The sequence below is a fragment of the Grus americana genome, chromosome 9, assembly GCF_028858705.1.
Source record: "Grus americana isolate bGruAme1 chromosome 9, bGruAme1.mat, whole genome shotgun sequence".
NCBI lineage: Eukaryota > Metazoa > Chordata > Aves > Gruiformes > Gruidae > Grus > Grus americana.
The window spans coordinates 13,293,787-13,315,212 of NC_072860.1; the positions used below are offsets into that span (position 1 = coordinate 13,293,787).

General features: G+C 42.9%; 1 protein-coding gene across 2 annotated transcripts in view; it reads right to left on the reverse strand.

Moving 5' to 3' along the window:
* PLOD2 (procollagen-lysine,2-oxoglutarate 5-dioxygenase 2) overlaps positions 1 to 9,805 on the reverse strand; it is a 55,165-nt gene extending 45,360 nt beyond the window's left edge. For both annotated transcript variants that reach the window (XM_054835228.1, XM_054835227.1), the window contains exon 1: positions 9,412 to 9,805. In XM_054835228.1, coding sequence (XP_054691203.1) covers positions 9,412 to 9,514 — 103 coding nt within the window. In that variant the 5' untranslated portion in view covers positions 9,515 to 9,805. The remainder of the gene's footprint in view (positions 1 to 9,411) is intronic.
* Between the last annotated feature and the right edge of the window lie 11,621 nt (positions 9,806 to 21,426).

Here is a 21,426-nt window from a genome sequence, read left to right on the forward strand (position 1 = left end):
TGTTAAGCCAACTAAAAAGTTGAAATATCAAAGAGCACTTTCAAAAATCCAGATTTTTTGCACAACAGAATCTTTCACTTATCATTCAAGAAGGCAACATCAGACTTCTCAAAAGGAAAAATTGTATTTTCCCCTATAAATAGGAGTTACAGCCTAAACTTAAGATTCTACATCAAATAAAACTTTTGAAAATCCACATACTCAGAAAAGATGTCCAACAGCTGGAGAGAGGAGGAACCTATCATAGGCGATGTAACAATGATTATAAATTATATCTACATACATATACTCAGTTAATGTAATCCAGCAGCAAATAAAGAAGATCTTAAGTACACAACATGAAAAACACAAACTTTAAACAAATATATGTACCCAGTGTCAGTTTATATGACGTACATATGGTCAAATAAAGTCGTAAGCCAACAGAAGAATTTCTGGTCAAATAAAACTTTTGGCTTAAAGAGGGAGAAGACAGAGCCATCCACAGCTGTTTATCTTCCCCCAGGATTCTTTAGAAACATGACAATGTGCTGAAAGAGCAAACATGGTCATCTTCTTTTCTCAGGAAAAATGTGCATTACACACCAGGAGGGGGAAAGATGACTGATGCATAAACAATACTACTTCATATTTGGAAGTTCTGGGGGTTTTTTTAATCTGATATTTATATTATAGAGTCAACTTCTGTTCTGCACAGAATGCTTTGCTGCATGCCTACACTCATCCCACAGCTTACTGCGTCCTGGAGAGGCAGAGTGGCTTCAAAGGCCCATTAACTGTAGCCATGATCACCTTGTCAGATTGGATCCTCTGCAATTTAATAGTATGGTTGGATTACTGTTAAAAAATGTCCTTGGAGGGGAGATAAAATATGCTTGAAAAACTCATGAAAGATTGGAAAGTTATAAGATTTAAAATAAAAGATTAAATTAGAGTTAACAGATAGCAAGTTAAGAACAGTCATGGGTGCCTACTGATTTCCTATATGAATACATATTCTTGTGTGAGAGAGAGATTTCTAAGAACCAACACTTCAAATAAATCTTAAAGGCCAGATTTTGAAGACGCAGACCTTCCTGTACAGACCTCTTCTGAAAGTTTGGTCTGGCTTCCTCTGTATCACACACTCCTGTTAATCACTGCACTTCAATAATACATGTCTAACTGTAAAATACAAAGAGCAGCACAAACATTGTTTCTGTAATTTCCAAAAAAGTACGAGATTCTTCTTAGCTAGCTATGAGCACACTTGTGCCTTCTCTACTTTAAACCAGACAAATTAAAGCAAAGTAAACAGAGGTCTGTCTTTTGATGATATAAGCATAATTAGTGCAGAACTAATGTAGGTACACAGGTATCACCTCTGCTACCACCTCAAAATGGTTCAACCTGCAGAAAAAAACCATACTGCTCAATGCATAGGCTGTCCATGGATAATCCTTCCTGTGCTCCTGGTTATTTGCAGACCTTGCTGAAGTTACAGAGCAATAGCTATTGGTAGCAAAACTCCCAACACTATCCCAAGCCAGGGAATGGAACTAGTAAAGACAGGAAGTTTTCAGAAGCTGTCTAGGGAAAGAAATATAGCATGTCTAATTTCCCAGTTTTGGTTACTTTTGAATTGCTAGAAGTTGCAATAGTGTTGCAACTTCCTCAGGGACAGTAAATGTTACCTTGTTACTGGGTTCTCCCTCTTAGGTGTTTTAAAAGAACAAAGAATCTGGGTTAGCAGAAATGCATGCTTACATTAAGCAAGAGCTGCTCTGAATTTTCTCATAATATAGAATTTATGCTAGATTAGCACTTGCTGACACACAGTCCCTGGACAGAACACTAAAATTTTCTTTCTCTTTTTTTCCTTTTTTCCTTTTTTTTTTTCCCTACTAACTGAATCCAAACTGAAGTTTTCCAAGACTTAGAAAGAGACTTATCATTCAAGAGTCCCATTATTGTTAAACACCATCTGCAATCTAAATCCATTTATGAAGAGGTGAACAGTGCTGTAGCAACTGCATATTTCAGAATCTAAAGTTTGTTATGAAAGTACTGAAGATTTCTCAGGCAAAGAAATTCTCTCATGCTTTAATTCACAGCCCACAGGGATGCAAACAGGCATTTCCTTCTTCCACGTGTACTGACTCAAACAGCAAGCCTGCTGAGCTGCTGCTTACTGCCTGTCTTTCATCACATCGTTTCTGATGTCACATAGATACAGGGTCTAAAGTGTTTACATGGAAATGATCAACTGTTGAATAAAGCCAGTTCTAAAAAAAATAAATAAAAACTCACCACCTACAAATTATATCTCTATTTTTCTGTGTATGCATATATACATACGCACAGTTTCAAAGATTAGCAGTTACTCCCAATATTAATACACAATTTTCAGAAAACATTTGAAAGCTGATTCTGTCTCAGCTCTTAATTTACTTTAATTTAGTAGTATTGAATATACAGTCAACAAGAGCTCATTAAGACCTGTGTGTGCACTCATCAATCACCCGCATCAAGTCCCGAGTGCTGCGCTGGCTGGTGCTCAGGCCCACACTCATTCTAACACAAGATTTCCTCGTTTTGATAGCTGAGCAAAACCAGATACAAGCAGCAGCAGTCAAGAGTTTTTACATCAGCTTCAGTGGACTTGGATGAGACCCCATTTACTGAATCAGTTATTCTGTAGTAAAGCAAAGATAAGACACGTTCCTTAGTTCCCAGATAAGAAAAAAATGAACATCAACTGTTTGTAAATGACATCATTGCCATGCATGAAGCAACTCCTCCAACAAGATCTGCCTAACTTCCTGACAAGCAGGGAACAGATCAGGTTACAGCTGTTTATTAGTGCCCAGATAGCAATCAAACCACAAAAATCTTCTGGAGTGGGAGTGGATGGAGTCACGGCACAGGCTGGGTCTTGCTTGAACGCGCCGATTGAATGGCCCTGCTATAAACTGTCATCGGGGCTGTGCAGCTGAGAGCAGGACACAATTAACATCAGCTGTCTAAGTGAGAAAGTTTACTCAGCTTCTGTCTTTCCATAGCCTTGCCCTCTCTGTCTCTCTCATAAATATGTATCTAGAGAAGAGCATGCTTTGCAAGCTGTTGCTTTGCAAATCCAGCTGTTTAAACAGAAGCGGTCACACACAGCACCAGCCATTGTTGAAGTCCATTTTCTGACAGCTAATCAATCCATCAATGAAACTCAGCAGTTAAAATTTGCAATAACAGTTTCTCGCTAGACTAGTCAAAGAGAAATTGGATCTGCAACTGGAGCCGTCCTGAAGACACATAACTGTCCTTCATGCCTCCCTGTGGTTCATGTTGTCAGCAGATGCTACCACCCCGATTAGTTGGCTCATTTGAAAAAGCTGCCCTGCAGCTTCACATCTGGCCCTGTGTCCAGATACTGGACATGTAAAATTCTCCAAACAGACACAGGCCATGCAACCCTGGAAACAGAAGAAAACATACTTTTCAAAGATCCCTTTTCTGTGGGCAACTTAAACTCCACACTTGTGAGATACCCTGCCTTGAACAACTCAGTCCTTCAGATCATGAAAAAGCACCAAAAACTTCTGTCCTACTTCTGACACATAACACCATGACACATCATGTATGACATATATTTAAAGATGCTTTTAACATCAATCACTTGACCTAGCAACTTCAGTTATTATCGTCCTGGTTCTGATCTACATGCGTACAATTCTTATCCAGCGATGTAAAACAGAATTAGTAAACTGCTTACAAGGATAGCCTAAAGAAACACTTTGCTGTATTAAAATTTCACATGAACTACAAAACTAAAGGTAAACAACCCATTTTTACTTTTTTGCAAGTAAAAAAGAATAAAACCAATTCTATCAGATACTGATTTTCTGCACAGCTGATTTCAGCGAGAACCCCTAATTTACTCATTCAGTACATTAACACTTCTGTACTCTCAGGGGAATGGCACTTAAATGCCAAACCTATTTTTTGTTTAGCACTTTTCTGTCTTTTTTCCCTTACAGTTTGTTTGCATTAATTACAAACACTGCATATGGCAGTTGTGTTGCAAGAATCAGTACTACCATCAAAAAAGGAGTCCACACCCTGCCTTTTTTTTTCCGTGTCTACTTTCTAAGAAAATCCACAGTGGATCAATAGATTTGCAACTTGTCCAAGAAGGAACCCTGGAATACTTTCAAAGGGCAGACCATAAGAGCTGGTGAGCCAGCCCCAAAAATAAAGAAGGTTTCTTCAGAATTGTCCTATAAATTTGAAAGTAATGTTTTAAGCCAAGACAGAGTTCTACTGTTTAGCCTTAAACTATTAAGGAAATTGGTCTGTAATTACTTTGTACTCCATTACAAAAACAGTCATATGTTTTAAAAGAAATTATACAGTAATCCACAGTATCTTTAATTTTGGTTCAGAGGAAACAGAATTAAATGATCAAATATGACAATTGTGTAATTTGTCAATAATCTACGTATTTCAACAATTAGCAGGCACGTGTATTTCTGCAGTCTCAGTGCTCAGTTGGAATGAATATCATTAAAATATTTTATTTTTTAAAAGGCACACAGGCAGGCACAGACACTGAGAACATTACGAAGCCAAATTAATCTGATCATCAAATAAAAGATTTACTTTGTTTCTTTAGTGGACTTGTCATTTGTTTGGTTTTCCTTCTACTACAAATTGTAAAAGGAATTCCATCTCCTGAAGAAAGATATCCGGGATGAAACAGTGACTTTACATATTTAGTCTCCTCATGACTAGTATAATCCATATTTTGAAAATTGAATTCACCTTAAGGAAATACACCAGAAGCAGATCTATTAAACCACATAAAGCCACTCGTGATGTCAGGCTGTGCTTGCAAGCACGTATTCCTTGATGATTAAGTGTCATTTAGCCTCTAGAGCTACATTCCCACACATACAGACGCATTCCTGCTACTGATCTGTTTGGTCAAGTTGTGTTTTGTGCTGGAGAGAACCACACTTGAATGTTTACATTAAGAGGGAGCAAAAATATTCTTCACTTTCAAACTTGTTTGCCTTGCAACTGGTCCCTAAAATACTATAAAAAAAAAAGATATTATAAATGAAAACAAAAATGTCCTTATTGCGACCATACTTACTCTTCATGACAAGGGAATTCACTTGAGCAATATGCCAAGTAATTTGGATTTCAGACTAGCAGCTCTACACAAATGGAAAGATACTGCTTTTGATTACACAATGTAATAGTGCTAATTCAACAGACAAACTAAACACTTCCCCATGAAGAGACTGAGTCATTTTTGCTTAAGTAAGCAGCACTGAGGGTAAAAGCCAAGAACTCGGCCATAAATCATGACTCTCCAGTATATGCCACCAACATAAAGAAAACTTTTGAGAAATAATCTCTTAGTTTAGATCCTCGACAGGAACACGTTTCACACAAAACCTCTTTGGCTCAGATAACCATGGCGGTCATTCCACTGTACCTTTACACTGCAATTTACAGCATCAAATGCTGATGATAAAGGTCATAACTGTTTTACTTTTTCTTGTTTTAATCAGAAATGCATTTTACAGTCAAAGTTGCAGTGATCTTATCCAACCCCACTGCACACTGCAGAAAGAAGCAATATCACATCCACCACTGGTCTACCTCCACAGCCTAATTATGCCCTCCACCTAAGGAAAAAAAGAAAAGCCTGGCCAAAAAACCTCTAAATTTTTTTTTTATTATTTTGCAACAGAGACTGGCATCGTGCAGCCTCTAAACTATGTGCTATGAAGAACTCAGACTGCCAACATTGGGTGTCTTCAAGGACGCGTATTTTCAATGGAAAAATATGTAAGAGAAGAGCAACTTTGCTGCTTTACACCTCCACAGCCACGTTCACTTACTTTTAACTAATTTCCAAACGCGCACACACACACACAGCCCTCCACACACTGTTCATTTGTTATTCACCATTTATTTCAAAGCTGGAGCCTAAAGCTCCACAAGTGATATTACCCATCTGAAGCGGTGCGCACTGATGCCACACACATTCCTAAATGCTCTCCAGGGAATGGAGATGATGGTGCCCCGGGACACGGGTAACCCAAATGCTGTCTCCTGCTGGGTCAGGTCCTGGGTACATCACTCCCTGCCTTTAACCTTCACCTGTGAGAGGCGGGTGGCAGCTTTTTTGTACAGTCCTCACAAAAAGGGCACAAAACTCCCAAGAGATCTAGAGGAGGTTTTTTCCCCAATATAGGCTTATGTAGCAGGTTTAGATACTGTGGTGACAAGATTGGATAAAAGCAGCATCAGTAGAGAAGCAAGAAACAGAAAACTGGGCAGAAAGATGGAGCCACGCGTAGACTGCCGTACTTAGGGCCGCTCCTCCACCAAGCAGGCCGAGTCCTTTCAGTACTTCTAATATGACAAGATGGCTGAATGACCACACTCCCTCGGCTGTGTACCACAGGTGCCCTCAGAAGGAAAGGCCTATCAATCGCTCACCGTCACTCACAGCAACCATTTTGGCTGAGCCCACAAAAGTCAACAGAAATGGCAAAAGTACGTGCTGTATTTCCACACGAGTCCTTGCACAGCCAGGCCAGCCAGCAATTACTGCTTGAAGGATTTGTGAGCAGCGTTTGACGGACGCTGGGGTGGAGGAAAGCCTGCTGGCTCAGAGCGCTCCCACAGCTGGCCGGGCTGGCTCTGGAAACCCACCCACACAGCCGGACCCCCTCTGTGACAGGCCCCCTCCAGACCCACCCCTCGCTTTTCAGGAGGACATACCAAGAGCAACGAACCACGAGGCCCACCTCAAAACCCGATGTCTGCCGCCGTTACAACCTGCGGCCCCAATGCCTCAGCATAGGCACGCTTCAGCGAGCCAAGTCCCCACAGCCACTCTGGGGAACAGCCTCAAAGGTGGCGAAGCCATTTCCTATGCAAACAGCTGATTAATAAAACATTTCAGGTGGGAACATCATTTACATCGGTTGCCAAGAGCTTCTAGCACAATGACAAATGTCTTTTCCACTCGCTCTCCACACGTCCTGGACTGCGTTACATGATAAGCAACACGCATACAGCAAGCACGGTGCAACGGAAATATTTTAACGCTGCTGTTTTAACACAGAAACTTTTGTACCTTCACCATACAGGAGTCAGTGTTTCAGAGCTCAACAGTGCTCTTCTCTGTGATTGCTTGAAACAGAAAGCTGAGGCAAAGGAGGCCAGGAGGGATGTCTGCAAACATGGCTTGCCACAGGGCCTCGCTGGCTGCTCATGGCTCCAGTAACCGCTGCTGTGCAACAGGCACTTCTCTTGCTAGAACTTTTCCAAGCCTTTCCGAGTAAAGCAGTAAAGTCTTAGTAAAAAATAAAGATGCAGCCTGGCAGTCAGTTTTAGACACTCTTGTTACAGCTTATTTCTGAAGCAAACAACACTAATGGACCCCTTTAAAACCTGACAGGGTGTCTTTGCACGCTGCTTTACACCAAGTTGTACAAAGTGTCAAGAGACTAGAAATTAAAAACCAGATTTCTAGATCTGGAGGCACGCTAAGGTCTGCCCCTCTTCAAGTAATACAGCACAGACTCAGGGAAACCAGTTAAGGGTTAAAACTGGAATAAAAACAAGTAACACAGCAGGCAGTGTGTCTGGGGTCACAAAACTACTCAAGGAGTTGTTTCAACTCAGCAGAGCCTGCTATAATTCAGGCTACAAATGCTTAAATTAAAAAGAATTAATTTTTCCTGTGTGACCATCTATAGATAGATGTATCAGTGCTTTCTAGCACTATAATTTGCGTAGCATCATTTTTATTATTTATATAGCTGTAGCAGTCTATTTTTGGTTTGCTGAATCATACAGTGCTGTCTGGACTACGGTCTCTTAGCTTTTCACACTTTTGAACACCAGCAGGATTAAAGAAAAATCCTTACCAGCTATCAGCTTTTACCAGCTTGAGATCCCACAACTCAAGTACACAGTTTAAAAAAAGCATTATTTGAATAAAAACATTTAGGAAAAGATAACTGTGATTGCAATACCTGATTTCCAAGGGAGCTGGACTAGCAATCTCACTGCCCCAAAGACAGGCATAGGAGCTCCACTTTTTACTGAAAACATGCCCCCGGGACAGCGAAGGCTGAACAGCAATGCTTACACACCCCTGACAGACTGCAAACTACAGTGCACACCACAACCTTCAGGGAAATCCTCTGAATGACTAAAAGCAGCAATGCATTAAGAAAACTGGAAATGCAAAGCTCAATGAGTAGAGTCTGGTATGCATCAACACCTTTTTTTTTTTTTTTTGTAATTTTTTATACACTAGTTATCAACCAAGGCAGCAGTTCTCTTATCAAAATTAGAGCTTGCTGACAAAACTTGCTTCTCAAAAAAAAAAAAAAAGAGCTTCCTTCTGCATGCCAGAAGAAAATTAAGCTAGATATTAAAAATAACTTGATTACACTCTTGAGTAAACAAGCCAAGAAATGAAACTATTTTGGATTTCATGTGGTAATAATCTAGTGGGATGGAATACCTTTGCATGCCTAGAATAGAAATCAGAAGTACAGATTCTAAAACAGTATTAGAGCAAGAAATATGTTTTGGCATATAGCTGGACATACATGTACTTGGACACCTCTCTCTGAGGGAATTTCCTGTATACATTCTTTTATTTTACATGCTGAAGATAAAATTTCTTTCTGTCTTCTAGCTCCTTGAAGCTAAAGCAACTGCAGAACGCAAAGAGCAAAACAGCAAGCGAGCCTCTGCGGGACGGGAAGGGGCACTCAAGTCTCCAGCTGACTTGTGCATGAAGTAGGAAACTTCTTCAGCGGTTGCTACAGTTTAAAGCGATTGACGCTATGCTTTTCCTAGCCTTGGAAAAACATGTTCATCAGCACCTTGTCTCAGGAAAAGGGAAGGGGCAGGGGGGAGGAGAAAAGGAGAAAGTCAGGGAGACTAATTTCCCATTAAGGATTTTTTTTTTTTTTTTTCCCAAAGGGGATTATGCATCCGTGACCCACCCCGGCGGGTTAAAGCCCTTTCAGTCAAGCGGTTCCTCTGGAGAGCAACCTCGGGAGCCCTGCCCCGGCCGGCGCCGCAGCCCCTTCCCGCACCGCCGAGCCCGCTCCGGCGCCGACGGCGGCGTTTTAAAGCACGGAGCGGAGGTGGGGGATGGGGAAAAAACCTGAATAAACCGGGAAAGCGGCGGTTCCCAGCCTCCGCACCCGAGACGGGAGAGTATTTCCTTCCTGGCGGATGTTACCGAGCCGGGAGGCACAAAGCCGCCGGTACCGCATCCCCGCCGCCGCGCTCAAACACACCTCCCACAGCCGGCGGGACCGCGGGGGACCGCGCCGCGGGGCTCCGCCATCCCACCCCCAACCGCCGCACCGCGCCGCACCTCACCTGCGGGGCCGGGCCCGGGTCGCCGCTCCGCCGCCGCCGGCAGCGCCAGGGCCAGCAGCAGCGGCAGGAGGAGGCGCGGCGGCCGGGCGCCGCTCCACGCCATCTTCCCCCTCGGCACCCGCCGGCCTGCCGCCGCTCCCCGCGCCGCCAGCCCCCGAGAGTGGGGGGGAAAGGGGGCGGGGGTGGAAAACGAGAGGAAAACCCGGTGCCTGGGGAGCCGCCGCGCCTGGGGTGCCGCTCCTCCTCCGCTGCGGGCAGGAGCGAAGGGCGCTGCCGCCCGCCTCAGGCTTTATACGGCGGTGGGAGGACCCGGGCAGCGAGGGCGCCCGGCGGCGCACCAGGAGCCGCTTGTGGCCGCCGCAGCCGGGTGCACGCTGCTGCTGCTGCTGCTGCTCCTGCTCCTGCTGCTGCCCGCCGCCGCCGGGGGAGGGCCGGGCGGCCAAGCCCCGCCTCGGCCCGGGCCGCCGCCGTAGGTGCGCGGCGCTGCAGACGCCCGCCCGCCGCCGCGGGGATGGAGCGGGCCGGGCCGGGCGGCGCGCTCGGGAGTGCGGACCCACCACCAGGTCGAGTCTGGCTCGGCCCAGCGCGGTGCCTCCGCTCTCGGTACCTGCCTGGGAGTGGGGCCGAGCTGGCGTTAGCGACCTACTCCTGGAAACGCTCTCGACGGCGCTGGCCGCGTCCTCATGTTATCCCCATGGGTTATACTCACCTCCTCTCAAAACATTTTGTCAGTGGTTTGGTTGGCCGCCATTACGTCCCGATAAACATATTCCTGGAAATTCAGTGTTGTTCGGGAGATGGTGAGCAACTGGAGCCGTTGCTCCATGAGCCAACAAAAACCAGTCTAACCCTTTCACTTCTGGGGGTAGCACTGCTGGTATGGGGACCACGCTGCTCATCCGCTCTGCTTGTGAATGACATACCTGTCAAACACTCCATCGTTTTATCATCCAGGTTTCCATAAAGGAACACAGTTCATTTGCCTAATCTTAACACACAAAACTATTACAATTTTATCACTAAAGAAAGACCCAACAAATCACCAGCTTACTGAAGCCAAGCACGGTGATGATGAAAGAGATATACTGGCCCGTCTCTACTCTTTTTCCTATTGCGATGCAAAGTATATTCAAAAAATACTGTAAACAAGAGCTTAAATGTTTAAAAGTCATGTAAAATTATAAAAGCAGATGGCAACCTATTGAAATCAGTGTGGATTTACACCTTGGAAATATTATTTGAGGACCAAAGGCATAATCCAAAACAAAAATTAGTGCTGAAAGCAGGATTCACGTACTTGAGATCCACCTATATAATCGTCAAATAGACACCTCATTTTTTATCCTAAATGTCTCTATGGGCCTAACAGATGTGGGTCTTTTGAGCCACACTGGAAAGAAGAAAGGGGGAAAGAAGGGAAAACTTGACCTTGGCTACTGCAACCGTAAGAACTGCATACTTTTGTTTGGAACCCAGAGCAGAGATCAGAACCTGCGTTACGTGCCCAGATGTTTTTATGGCTAATTGGGAGAGCTCATTCTTTCTGGACCAGGCAGCATGCACAGCAGGGAGGGACATAGAGCAAACCAAAGAAAAAGACTGGGTCCTCGGTCCCAAGGAGCTCCTAGAACACAGGAGGCTCAGGAAAGCAGCAATTGGGAAATACTGAAAATGCATTCATGCGATGATGACGCTGCAGTTGCCAACTATAGGAAAAACAGAAAAGACCCTCCGGTTCTCGGGCAATTACTCATGACCTACTTTCTCCTGCCACCTCTGTCAGGCATGCAGAGATTCACCAGAGAACAAATATCTTTTGAACACAGACAGTATGACCACATTTATGCACACATCCATGAATGGCCTCTGCTCACTCTTCCAAGAACCAGCACTACTGCTGCTGATCAACTTACGTGAGTGCCTAGATTGAATTCACTGAAAGCAAGCAATGCTGTGACTGGGATGATACTGCAAGTACTTCTATCTTCTTTTTTTAAAACGAGTTCAAGAAATTGGGCCTATGAAAAATGAAGATAGAAAAAATAGTTACTATATCACAGCTATAGTTTTAAGGTAGAAAACAAGTAAACAAACATTTCAAAAGAGGTCCTCAACAGATCAAACCTCACCTCAGATCCAAAACAGCTGAACAGTAACACTTGTACTTGGAGATATAAAGAAAGTGTAATTACAGAGCTGAAAAAATAAGAACTCATTGAAAAGGAATTAAATCACAAGAGACATGTAGAACACAACATCATCAACCATGAAATAAATGACATATTTCTTCAATAAAATCTGAGAGGAAAAAAGACAGGACCATTGGGCATCATTTCAGAATACCATGGAGATAATGTCACGACTCCCTTGGACAGGACAGTAAGCAGACAAAGCTTCAGCCTTGAGAACTGAGAGCAAAATCAGCAGCTGAGTGTCACGTACATACACAGTGCTCTCAGAAATCACAGCCCAGAACCTCACCTCTGTCAGAAGCAGCTGGTTTCACCAAACACTAATACACAGGTTCTGAAACAGCACTGTTACGTGGAAACCAATGTGCATAAAGAGGAGGGAGCATCCAAGAGAAGTCCTAGGAGGCATTTTGTTATCAAAAAGTACACAGAAACAGTAGCAGAGAAAAATGAAAAGAATTAGTGAAACAAGGCTGTAAATATGCAATAATGAAAGAAAAGGAAATAGCTGGCAAAGACAGATTTCTAATGTATGAGTGAAGTTCCCACTGACTGGACAAGGGGAAACATAACCCCCATTTTTAGCAAGGGAAAAAAGGAAGACCCAGGGAACTACAGGCCAGTCAGTCTCACCTCTGTACCCAGTAAGATCATGGAGCAGATCCTCCTGGAAACTATGCTAAGGTACATGGAAAATAAGGAGATGATTGGTGACAGCCAACATGGCTTCACCAAGGGCAAATTGTGCCTGACAAATTTGGTAGCCTTCTAAAACAGGCTTACAGCGTTGGTGGATAAGGGAACAGCAACTGATGTCATCTGCCTGGACTTGTGCAAAGCATTTGACACTGTGCCACACAACATCCTTGTCCCTAAATTGGAGAGATATGGATTTGACCAATGGACTGCTCCATGGATAAGGACTTGGCTGGATGGTTGCACTCAAAGAGTTTCAGTCAATGGCTCAATGTCCAAGTGGAGACCAGTGACGAGTGGCATTCCTCAGGAGTTGGTACTGGGACTGGCACTGTTTAACATCTCTTTCAGTGACATGGACAGTGGGATTGAGAGCACCCTCAGCAGGTTTGCTGACGACACCAAGCTGTGTGGTGTGGTCGACACACTGGAGGGAAGGGATGCCAGCCAGAGGGACCTTGACAGGCTTTAGAGATGGGCCTGTGCAAACCTCATGAATTTCAACAAGGCCAAGTGCGAGGTCCTGCACATGGGTCAGGACAATCCCAAGCACAAATACAGGCTGGGCAGAAAATGGATTGAGAGGAGCCCTGAAGAAAAAGAAAGGACTCGGGGACATTGGCAGACAAGAAGCTCAACATGAGCTGGCAGTGTGCGCTTGCAGCCCAGAAAGCCAACCATGTCCTGGGCTGCATCAAAAGAGGTGTGACCAGCAGGTCGAGGGAGGTGATCCTGCCCCTCTACTCCGCTCTTGTGAGACCCCACCTGGAGTACTGCATCCAGCTCTGGGGTCCACGATACAAGAAAGACATGGAGCTGGTGGAGCGAGTCCAGAGGAGGGCCACGAAGATGATCAGAGGGCTGGAGCAACTCTCCTGTGAAGACAGGTTGAGAGAGTTGAGGTTGTTCAGCCTGGAGAAGAGAAGGCTCTGGAGAGACCTTATAGCAGCCTTCCAGTACCTGAAGGAGGCCTACAAGAAAGCTGGAGAGGGACTGTTTACAAGGGCATGGAGTGATAGGACAAGGAGTAATGGCTTTAAGCTGAAGGAGGGTAGATTTACATTAGATATTAGGAAGAAATTCTTCACTATGAGAGTGGTGAGGCACTGGAACAGGTTGCCCAGAGAAGTTGTGGATGCCCCATCCCTGGCAGTGTTCAAGGCCAGGTTGGATTCGGCTTTGGGCAACTTGGTCTAGTGCAGGGTGTCCCTGCCCATGGCAGGGGAGTTGGAACTACATGATCTTTGAGGTCCCCTCCAACCCAAACCATCCTGATTCTATGAAATGGGTTGAGAGAACTGTGATGTAAACACAGCTCATGTCTATAAGTGCAAGCCAAGAATTTGACTAGAAACTTTTACATTTTCTTGTCATTTCCCTTGGTCTCTTGAAAGCTAACTTCATTTTTGACCGTTCTTAGAAAATGCAAGCTTTGTCCCCAAGAGAAAACAGTAAAGCTACCCGAAACATTACTTTCAAAGCGACAGATGTGGCCAAGACATCTCCTATCCCCAGAGGCTTCACTCGGACACTGGCCAATGGAAAGGAAAATGCTTGTGAAACTTCAGAACTGAGCTCTGCCAGCTGTGCAGTGCCCAAGGGCTCTGTCTCGCCCTGTCTCTGCAGACACTTGGGTTAGAAATGCTACTTTTGTCCAGAAATACCAACTTCAAGGCCCGAACTGGTAGCTGGTGGTTAGAAGGGTCTTCAGCTCTCCTGGTGCTGTTGCAAGTGGCTTCAGTACTGTATTACTGTTACAGTGTACTCAACACTTAAATCTCTGAAATGCTAAGTAGGAACTTACCCTCAAATCAAAACACAGACCTATGTGCAACATAATGTGAATATATGCATGTTATACTACAGAGGTTAACTCCAGAAACAATTCCTACACACGTCCCAAGAAAGTCTCACATTCTTGCTATTGTCACTATTTACTCCTTTGACTTTTGACTTCATCAAGCTTTTTTCATAAAGAATAAGAGCTTCCTTTTCCTCTACAAGGCGATTTCTTCATAAGCAATGACTCAGTTTGGTTAAGTAGGCATAGAGGAGGGGAGACAGTTCATTCCTGTTAGTTGTGGGGCTCTGGATATGGGAGCCCAAGGAGTTTTCTTGTCCCACAAGCCCAGTAACAGTGAGGAAAACCAGAAAGGGTGCAACCGCAAGCAGTCCTCCCTTCAGAAAGTCACTATGAAAAGTGATTTTCTGTAACCTCACAATCGGTTGCCAAACTATTTCTTTTTTTGGACCCAGTACATTTTCAATAGATCAGCAATAATGTAATATCTAGAATTCAGCTGGTAGATATTTGGGCAAAATTCTGCAGGACTTCTGCAGGAGACAACAGTTTCCGGAATTGATAGTAAACTCTATTCCTTCAGTGCCTTTTCCTCAGATGTCTAAATAGTTCTTTTGCAGTCTCAGTAACTCCCTGTCTGTATCTGCCTATGCCTACCTCCTTTTCCCCATTTCTTTACTAATTGTCTGTAAGAAATCATTATGGCGCTGGCAATGTCCATCTTCCCCAAACCATTTTATATTTCCAAATGCGTACAGCTGGTGCCACGTGGAATGGAAGCAGACATAGTTCATTCCATCACCTGCCCATCACTGCAGCCAAACAGAGCTAGGCCCTGTCGTAGGAATCTGCCTTCTAAACTACAGAAGCTTCTTAGGAAAGACCTTTTTCACATCTTCCAACTACTCTTCATTTCACCGTCTTTAAGAACAACACAGTCTGTGCTCCTGCTGTGCTTTGCCTGCCCTTGAACTCACCTCACCTTGCACCTAGGCCTCAAAATCTCTTCTTTTATTCTGGAGCCCCACTAGAATACCTTTTCCACAGATGCTAAAATGGAGCAGTGTTGGTCACATGAACTTCCTTCTCTAATTTTGCAGCACTGAAATTGTTCATTACACAGTAATAAAATGAAAAGAAAAGAAAAATATCAAGATTGGTCTGTGGAAAGCCATGTGGCAGAAGGAACTGTCAACAATTCACCAGCAGCAGTATTCCAAGAATTTAAAAAAAAATATCATGCAAGGATCGTAAGTCTCTTACCTCAATAAAGATCATAGAGAGTTTTCTAACAGATAATGAAGTTGACATATAACAGTCAAAAGTCTATTTTTTCTGGGCAAAAGTCAGTCATTCCCCATGTATTTTCAATAGCAGCAGTCATTAGTCATTTGTTATGAAGAACAAATTAATTCCTCTCCCATTCTATCCTCGCCTATCCCCTCAGATATCTTTCTAGTTTCATAAAATTTGTCCTCTTTGTGGTACAGAGGTAATTCCATAGCCCTATGATTTCACTGCCTGGGTCAAGTGCATACAAACTATAGAATTAAACAGAAGATTTTGGCTTCATGTGGTTTTATCACTGATCTAATTTATTATATCAAAGTAGCAACCCTGAGTTTAGCTTTGAGATTAGATTAGTAAAATACCATTGAGTTGGTAAGTCATACTTATTTTTTCCAGTTAAATGATTTACCTTGTGTAATTCCTAAAAAGAAAATACTCATTTTGAATTATGAATTCAACACATATCAGTATTTTACATGAGTTAGGGGTAGAAGTTTGAAAATAGAAGTTTGTGATTATACAATAATACTAAAAGAAATTAACATTCCAAAATAATAAAAAGCTTTAAAATATCCCTTTTCAGTCATAGGAAAAAATGTTCTTCAGTTATATTTTGTTTAGATGCTCGTGGATGATTTAATTTGACCTCAAGCCAGTGAAACACTAGAACTAAACTAGAATTAAAAGTAGTATGTATAATTTTTGCAAAAATACATCGATATGAATGTAAAGGCCCATCTGGCAATAATATGGCATTAAAATGTGCATCACATTGCCTGACTTAGTATGTGTATGCGAGACTTTAATAAGGGCCTCAAGTACTTCAACCCTAATAAAAAAGTCTGCCATAGATATTTTATTTCCAAGGAATCAGGCTAAATGTTACTGAAATTCTACTCTCGCTGTCTGAAAATAGTTTCTCTTTGGTTGCCTCCCTTTAATTTATCTTCAACTTCAATAAGAACATTTCTTTGAGTTGCTGTCCCAGTCTTGTTATTATGGGTGCGATCCAGCCCGTTGCTGAGACATGCTGAGCACTCCTGGGGGGTGCTGAGACCCCACTGATCTCAGCAGATGCTCAGCACCTCTCACTATTGAGTGCTGGGTGAATCCTTTGGGCTATAGTCACAGTTCCCTTCCCAAGCCACCCAGTCAGAAATTGCTTCACTTCATTGACTGTTGTGGTTCAACCTGGCAGGCAGCTAAAGCAACCACACAGCCGTTTGCTCATTCCCCGCCACAGTGGGGTGGGGGAGAGAATTGAAAAGAAGAAAAAGGAAAAAAAAAGGTAAAACTTGTGGCTTGAGATAAAGACAACTTAATAGGACAGAAAAGGAATAATAATAATAAATGATGATGATGATGATGATAATAATAATAATAATATATACAAAAGAAGTGATGCACAGTACAATTGCTCACCAACTGAAGCCAACACTCAGCTGCTCCTCGAGCCCAACTGCCTCCCGGCCTAACCTGCAGTTATACACGGATCATGACATCATCTGGTGTGGAATATCCCTTTGGCCAGTTTGGGTCAGCTGTCCTGGCTGTGTCCCCTCCCAGCTTCTTGGCCACCCCCTGCCTTCTCCGTGGCAGGGCAGTGTGAGAAGCTGAAAAGTCCTTGACTGCTTGGCAACAACTAAAAACATCAATGTGTTATCAACGTCATTCTCATCTTAAATCCAAAACGCAGCACTATGCCAGCTGCTAGAAGGAAAATTAACTCTATCTCAGCTGAAACCAGGACAATTCATTCATTTATAATTATAGCTATAAACAGCCCATACGAGCAAAAGATTAATAGTGTTAGCAAGGATTTCCAGGGTATAATCAGCTGTCATCCCATAATTACTCAAAAGATTGAATGAGTGGCTTTGAAATTACAAGGAGACTTACATTCCTTTACTGAAACCAAGCAGCAAGACATGAGTGCCCATGAAAAGCCATGCTAAGTTTTTGTCTGTGGTCATCCTTTAGCATTTATGACATGATTGCTCCAGCCTCAATGTCCTATCCTGCCCTACAGAAGTTAGCGAGCATCATAAGAGAATAAATCCTGCTGACTGGGCCTTAAACCAGATGCTTTAGTCCTCCATCACTGCTTCTGGTGGACACGAAGGTCTGATCCCCATTTTTTGCTTTCATTGCGTTCATTTTTACGTGATTTATATAAGCACAAGAAACCAAGAATTAAATCCTGCAGAGTGTATCTTGTAAACCCTGCTGATCGGGGTTGATCTTGTAAAGATTTCAGTCCCATCACCCAATAAACTATAAAATGCTTCCCAGAGCCTCAAATGAGAGGTGTTGAAACGGACAATTAATCTTAATGACTAATTTAAAGTCTTGCTTTTGTTATAGTTTAGGGATGCAGAAAAGAATATAATGGAAAAGGAACTGCCATTCAAGAAAACTGGCTGAAAGAAAAGTAATTTTAAACATTTACTGTGGGATTAATAGGAACTAGTGGAAAAATGTGTTTATGAAATTGTCTGAAGCTGGGAGTCTCTGCGAGTGTTTGTGTCTACATCAACAAACCATCGCAATGTAAAAAATGTTCCTCTGAAATAAGGCTGTGGTATTAAACAGACTGAAGTGTTACATGTGTATGACCAACAGAGGAGCGGAGATCAGTATGTGTTTTACAATAGTTACCCTAAAGCTGCTTTTTTGGGGGGTTTGGTTTGGGGTTTTTTTGTGTGTGTGTGTGTGTCATTTCAGAAGCCTAGCGGAGACTCCTGGAGTGGCAATTTGGGAAAACCACTGGAGCAGAGAAGCAAGTCCCACAAGTATTCCCCTAGGGGAAGACATCAGATTTCATATACTCTGTTACTGGAATGGTTTCGAAGTTTCTTTTCCTGCCCCTGCTCTGGGAGTTTTATGACCGTTTCGCCTGTCCACAATGATCTCATTCTCTCCAGCTGACTTGTATAAGGTAAATAGAAACCGCTGTCTGACAAAACCTAATTTTGACAGGTAGGTCTTTTTAGTAATTTAGTTTGATTTATAACAAAATTGTCATTAAATTAGTCTTATTTCCTACTTCCTGTATGATCTAGATGAGGAATCCCAGATGGCCCCAGAACAACTTCTGGAAGCATTTATGGAGCACTGGATTCGAGAGAGAAAGAACAGAGATTGGCTAGCCATTATTTGCTGCTGCTAAAGTTGCCTTGCACAGAGCCTTCCAGCTTCCACTTTTCAGCAGGCATTGCGTGAAAGAGCGACCACAGGAAAGGTAAGGAAAAGCTAAGAGCCACAGATCTTACTTTATTTAGTGCCTCTCTGGTTGGTGAAAATATCATACGGCTTTGCAATACCTAACTATTTTGCCTCTTGACAAGAAAACCTTTTACAGGGAAAAAGAGGTGGCAGCCAATAAAAACAAGGCGTGGAAAGTAAAAATACTATCTTTAAATGAACAGTTAAATACAGTTACCAGGAAAACTGAGGTTGTGAGCAGTTTCCCTGACACGAGCAAGAAAGCAAGAAAATCTCATGAGTGAATCAGCAGGAGAACGTGCTTTCAACCTTAGAAACATTTAGGAACTAAACACTGCCTCTGAGGGTTTTTTTCCTCATCCTCTCCTCCATCTTGCATTGCACGTGCACGTAGTTTTATTTGGTAAAAAAGGGGAATGAAGGGAGGTTATGTTCAGATCACTACTAGAAAACTTTCTCTGCAGAGCAGGGGTCACAACTGCTAACCCACACTAGTGTACTTAATCACTTGACTCAGTGACTGGCTGGGCAACTGTGCGAGCAGAACAGATTCAGACCTTTAACACTAAAATGTCCAGGAGTTACTGAAGCAATGAAAAAGTTTTAGGTTTCGGGCTGTGTACTGTGAACGTGAGCATTCAGTCTGGATGCTTCTTCTCAATTGTACTACTTAGGCCAGTGAGGAAAAGCACACATGCCTTTTTTTAAGGCTGAGAGCTTGACTCTTCTCAGCTTACACGGGAAGGGCGCAGAGGAGGCAAGCTTTGACTAGCAGCATAGTTTTGATAAATGCGATCCACTCTGCATTCAAGACAACTCACCTATCTGCTGTTCAGGGAATGACTGGAATAAATTGAGAACTTCCAATACATCCTCAAGAGGGCTCTTTTCAAAAGATTTGGAAATTTAATTATTTTTTAGCACATCACTCAACAGAAGCCAGAATGATGGCTACTTTGAATCTTTGAAATAATTTCTCAGAGACTGCAGTTTGTGCTTCGTTAGTTTGAATGCTCAGGAAGATGAAGTCTCTAGCTAAGGTAATTCTGATGACTCGTCAAGGTTGGCAAAACCTGACATTGGCAGTACATCTTGCTCCTGTAGTCTGGGCTTTAGGAGGGTAGTTTCAGAGGGGATCTGGCTGCTTCACTTCCAGATAATCCAAAGCCTGTACTGTTCAAGGCAACATATAGATTGATTCTACATTAGGGAATGTGATGGAATGAAATTCCTTCCTATTTAAAGAAAACTAAACAAACTTACTTTATGTATCGGAAGAAGGCAGCAGCCTCCTCCAGAATGGGGAGGAACATCATGAGGAATAAATAACAGGTAGCCCAGCAGTGCTCCAGCACTGTGAATGGCTGTTCATAAAATCCCAAGCAGAATTAAGAAAGTGGCCAAAATTGCACATAGCCTGAGCATCACATGCTGACAAGCCTGGGTCACTCTCATCTTCTGTTCTTCCCTCTTCCTCGGTCTTTCTTCAGTCCATCAAGAGGATATGCGTAGTATATAAGGCTGTAGCCAAAATCACTTTCATAGGGTTTAGAAGAGTAGAAATCACAATACTCAACCTAATAGCGTCCTCAAATAAACTGTGCAGGCAGCCTCTATTCCAAGGTACCTAAAAGAGGGAAACTTGGTAGACACAAAGCACACATTCCCCAGGACGCTCCTAGTAAGTGGCCAGGTAAAAGCCATCCTGTTGTCATAGCAAAGAAAAGGCGTAGACACAAGTCTCCTTTCCTTGTATCCCTGTACCAATCTAAGGATATTCTTGTCTTTGAGATATTTTACACATTAACAACATTCTTTGATGCAGCCAGAAGGAAATAAGGAAAACCTTATAGCCTCTATATCTGACTCTGGCAGGCAGCTACCTAGGAAATTATCACCTCTGCAAAACCCTTACTTACAGGAAAGTCTTATTAATGTGGCTGTCTCATTGTGCTTACATTCTGCCTGCTAGAGTTCAGAATTCTGCTGAAATAAGGCCTGCAGAACTCACCGTGGCTCAGCTGTAATGCTGCCCACATGTAGTGGGGAATATTGATATTACTTATTCTTGCATTCAGGTTCCCAGAGTGGGATTTGTACACCTGATTCAGGAAAAAAAAATATTAATACTACTCTTGTCACCCTGCTTGGAAAGGCAATGTAAACGTTTGTGTTAAGCTACTAAATTGTTTCTAATCAGATAGATTTGATACAAATTATAAACAAAAAATATCCTTTACACCAGTCATTTTCATATTTCCCTTTCATGTATCCTTATTTTCAAGATGCTGCTCCTTCACTTTTTGTACCAAAATATGCTCATGCAACATAGCCAGAGCTGTGTTAGTACTGTATTAGCCTAATCTCAGTATAAAATCTCTGCAGATCCATACATATTTCATCCTCTGTGTTTCATGACAGGGACATGTGACTATCTTTAGCTCAGTCCCCTTTCTTGTGTATAATCTTTTGTTCTGCCAGCTCTGTGTGGAGATGACTCAACCGTCTTTAAGTCCGCCAGTCTGCTCCAACCTGGAACAGTGCTCAGAAACATCAACATGCCTTTCCAGCACTTCAGTAAATGCATTCAGCCATGAGTATGGCATTTCCAGTCATGTGGCCTTCATCTTTTTTTTCAAGATCCTTTTGAAGCTGCTGGTTCATGAGATGCAAGAATCAGATCCCAAGACTGTGGATCACTTAATCCTCTCATTTGGCGTGTATTTTTATGCTAGCCAGTTGGAGTGTTTATACCTAAACTGAACACAGATCGAGGGAGTTGTTGGATCAGGCCCCAGGAGGTTAGTGCTA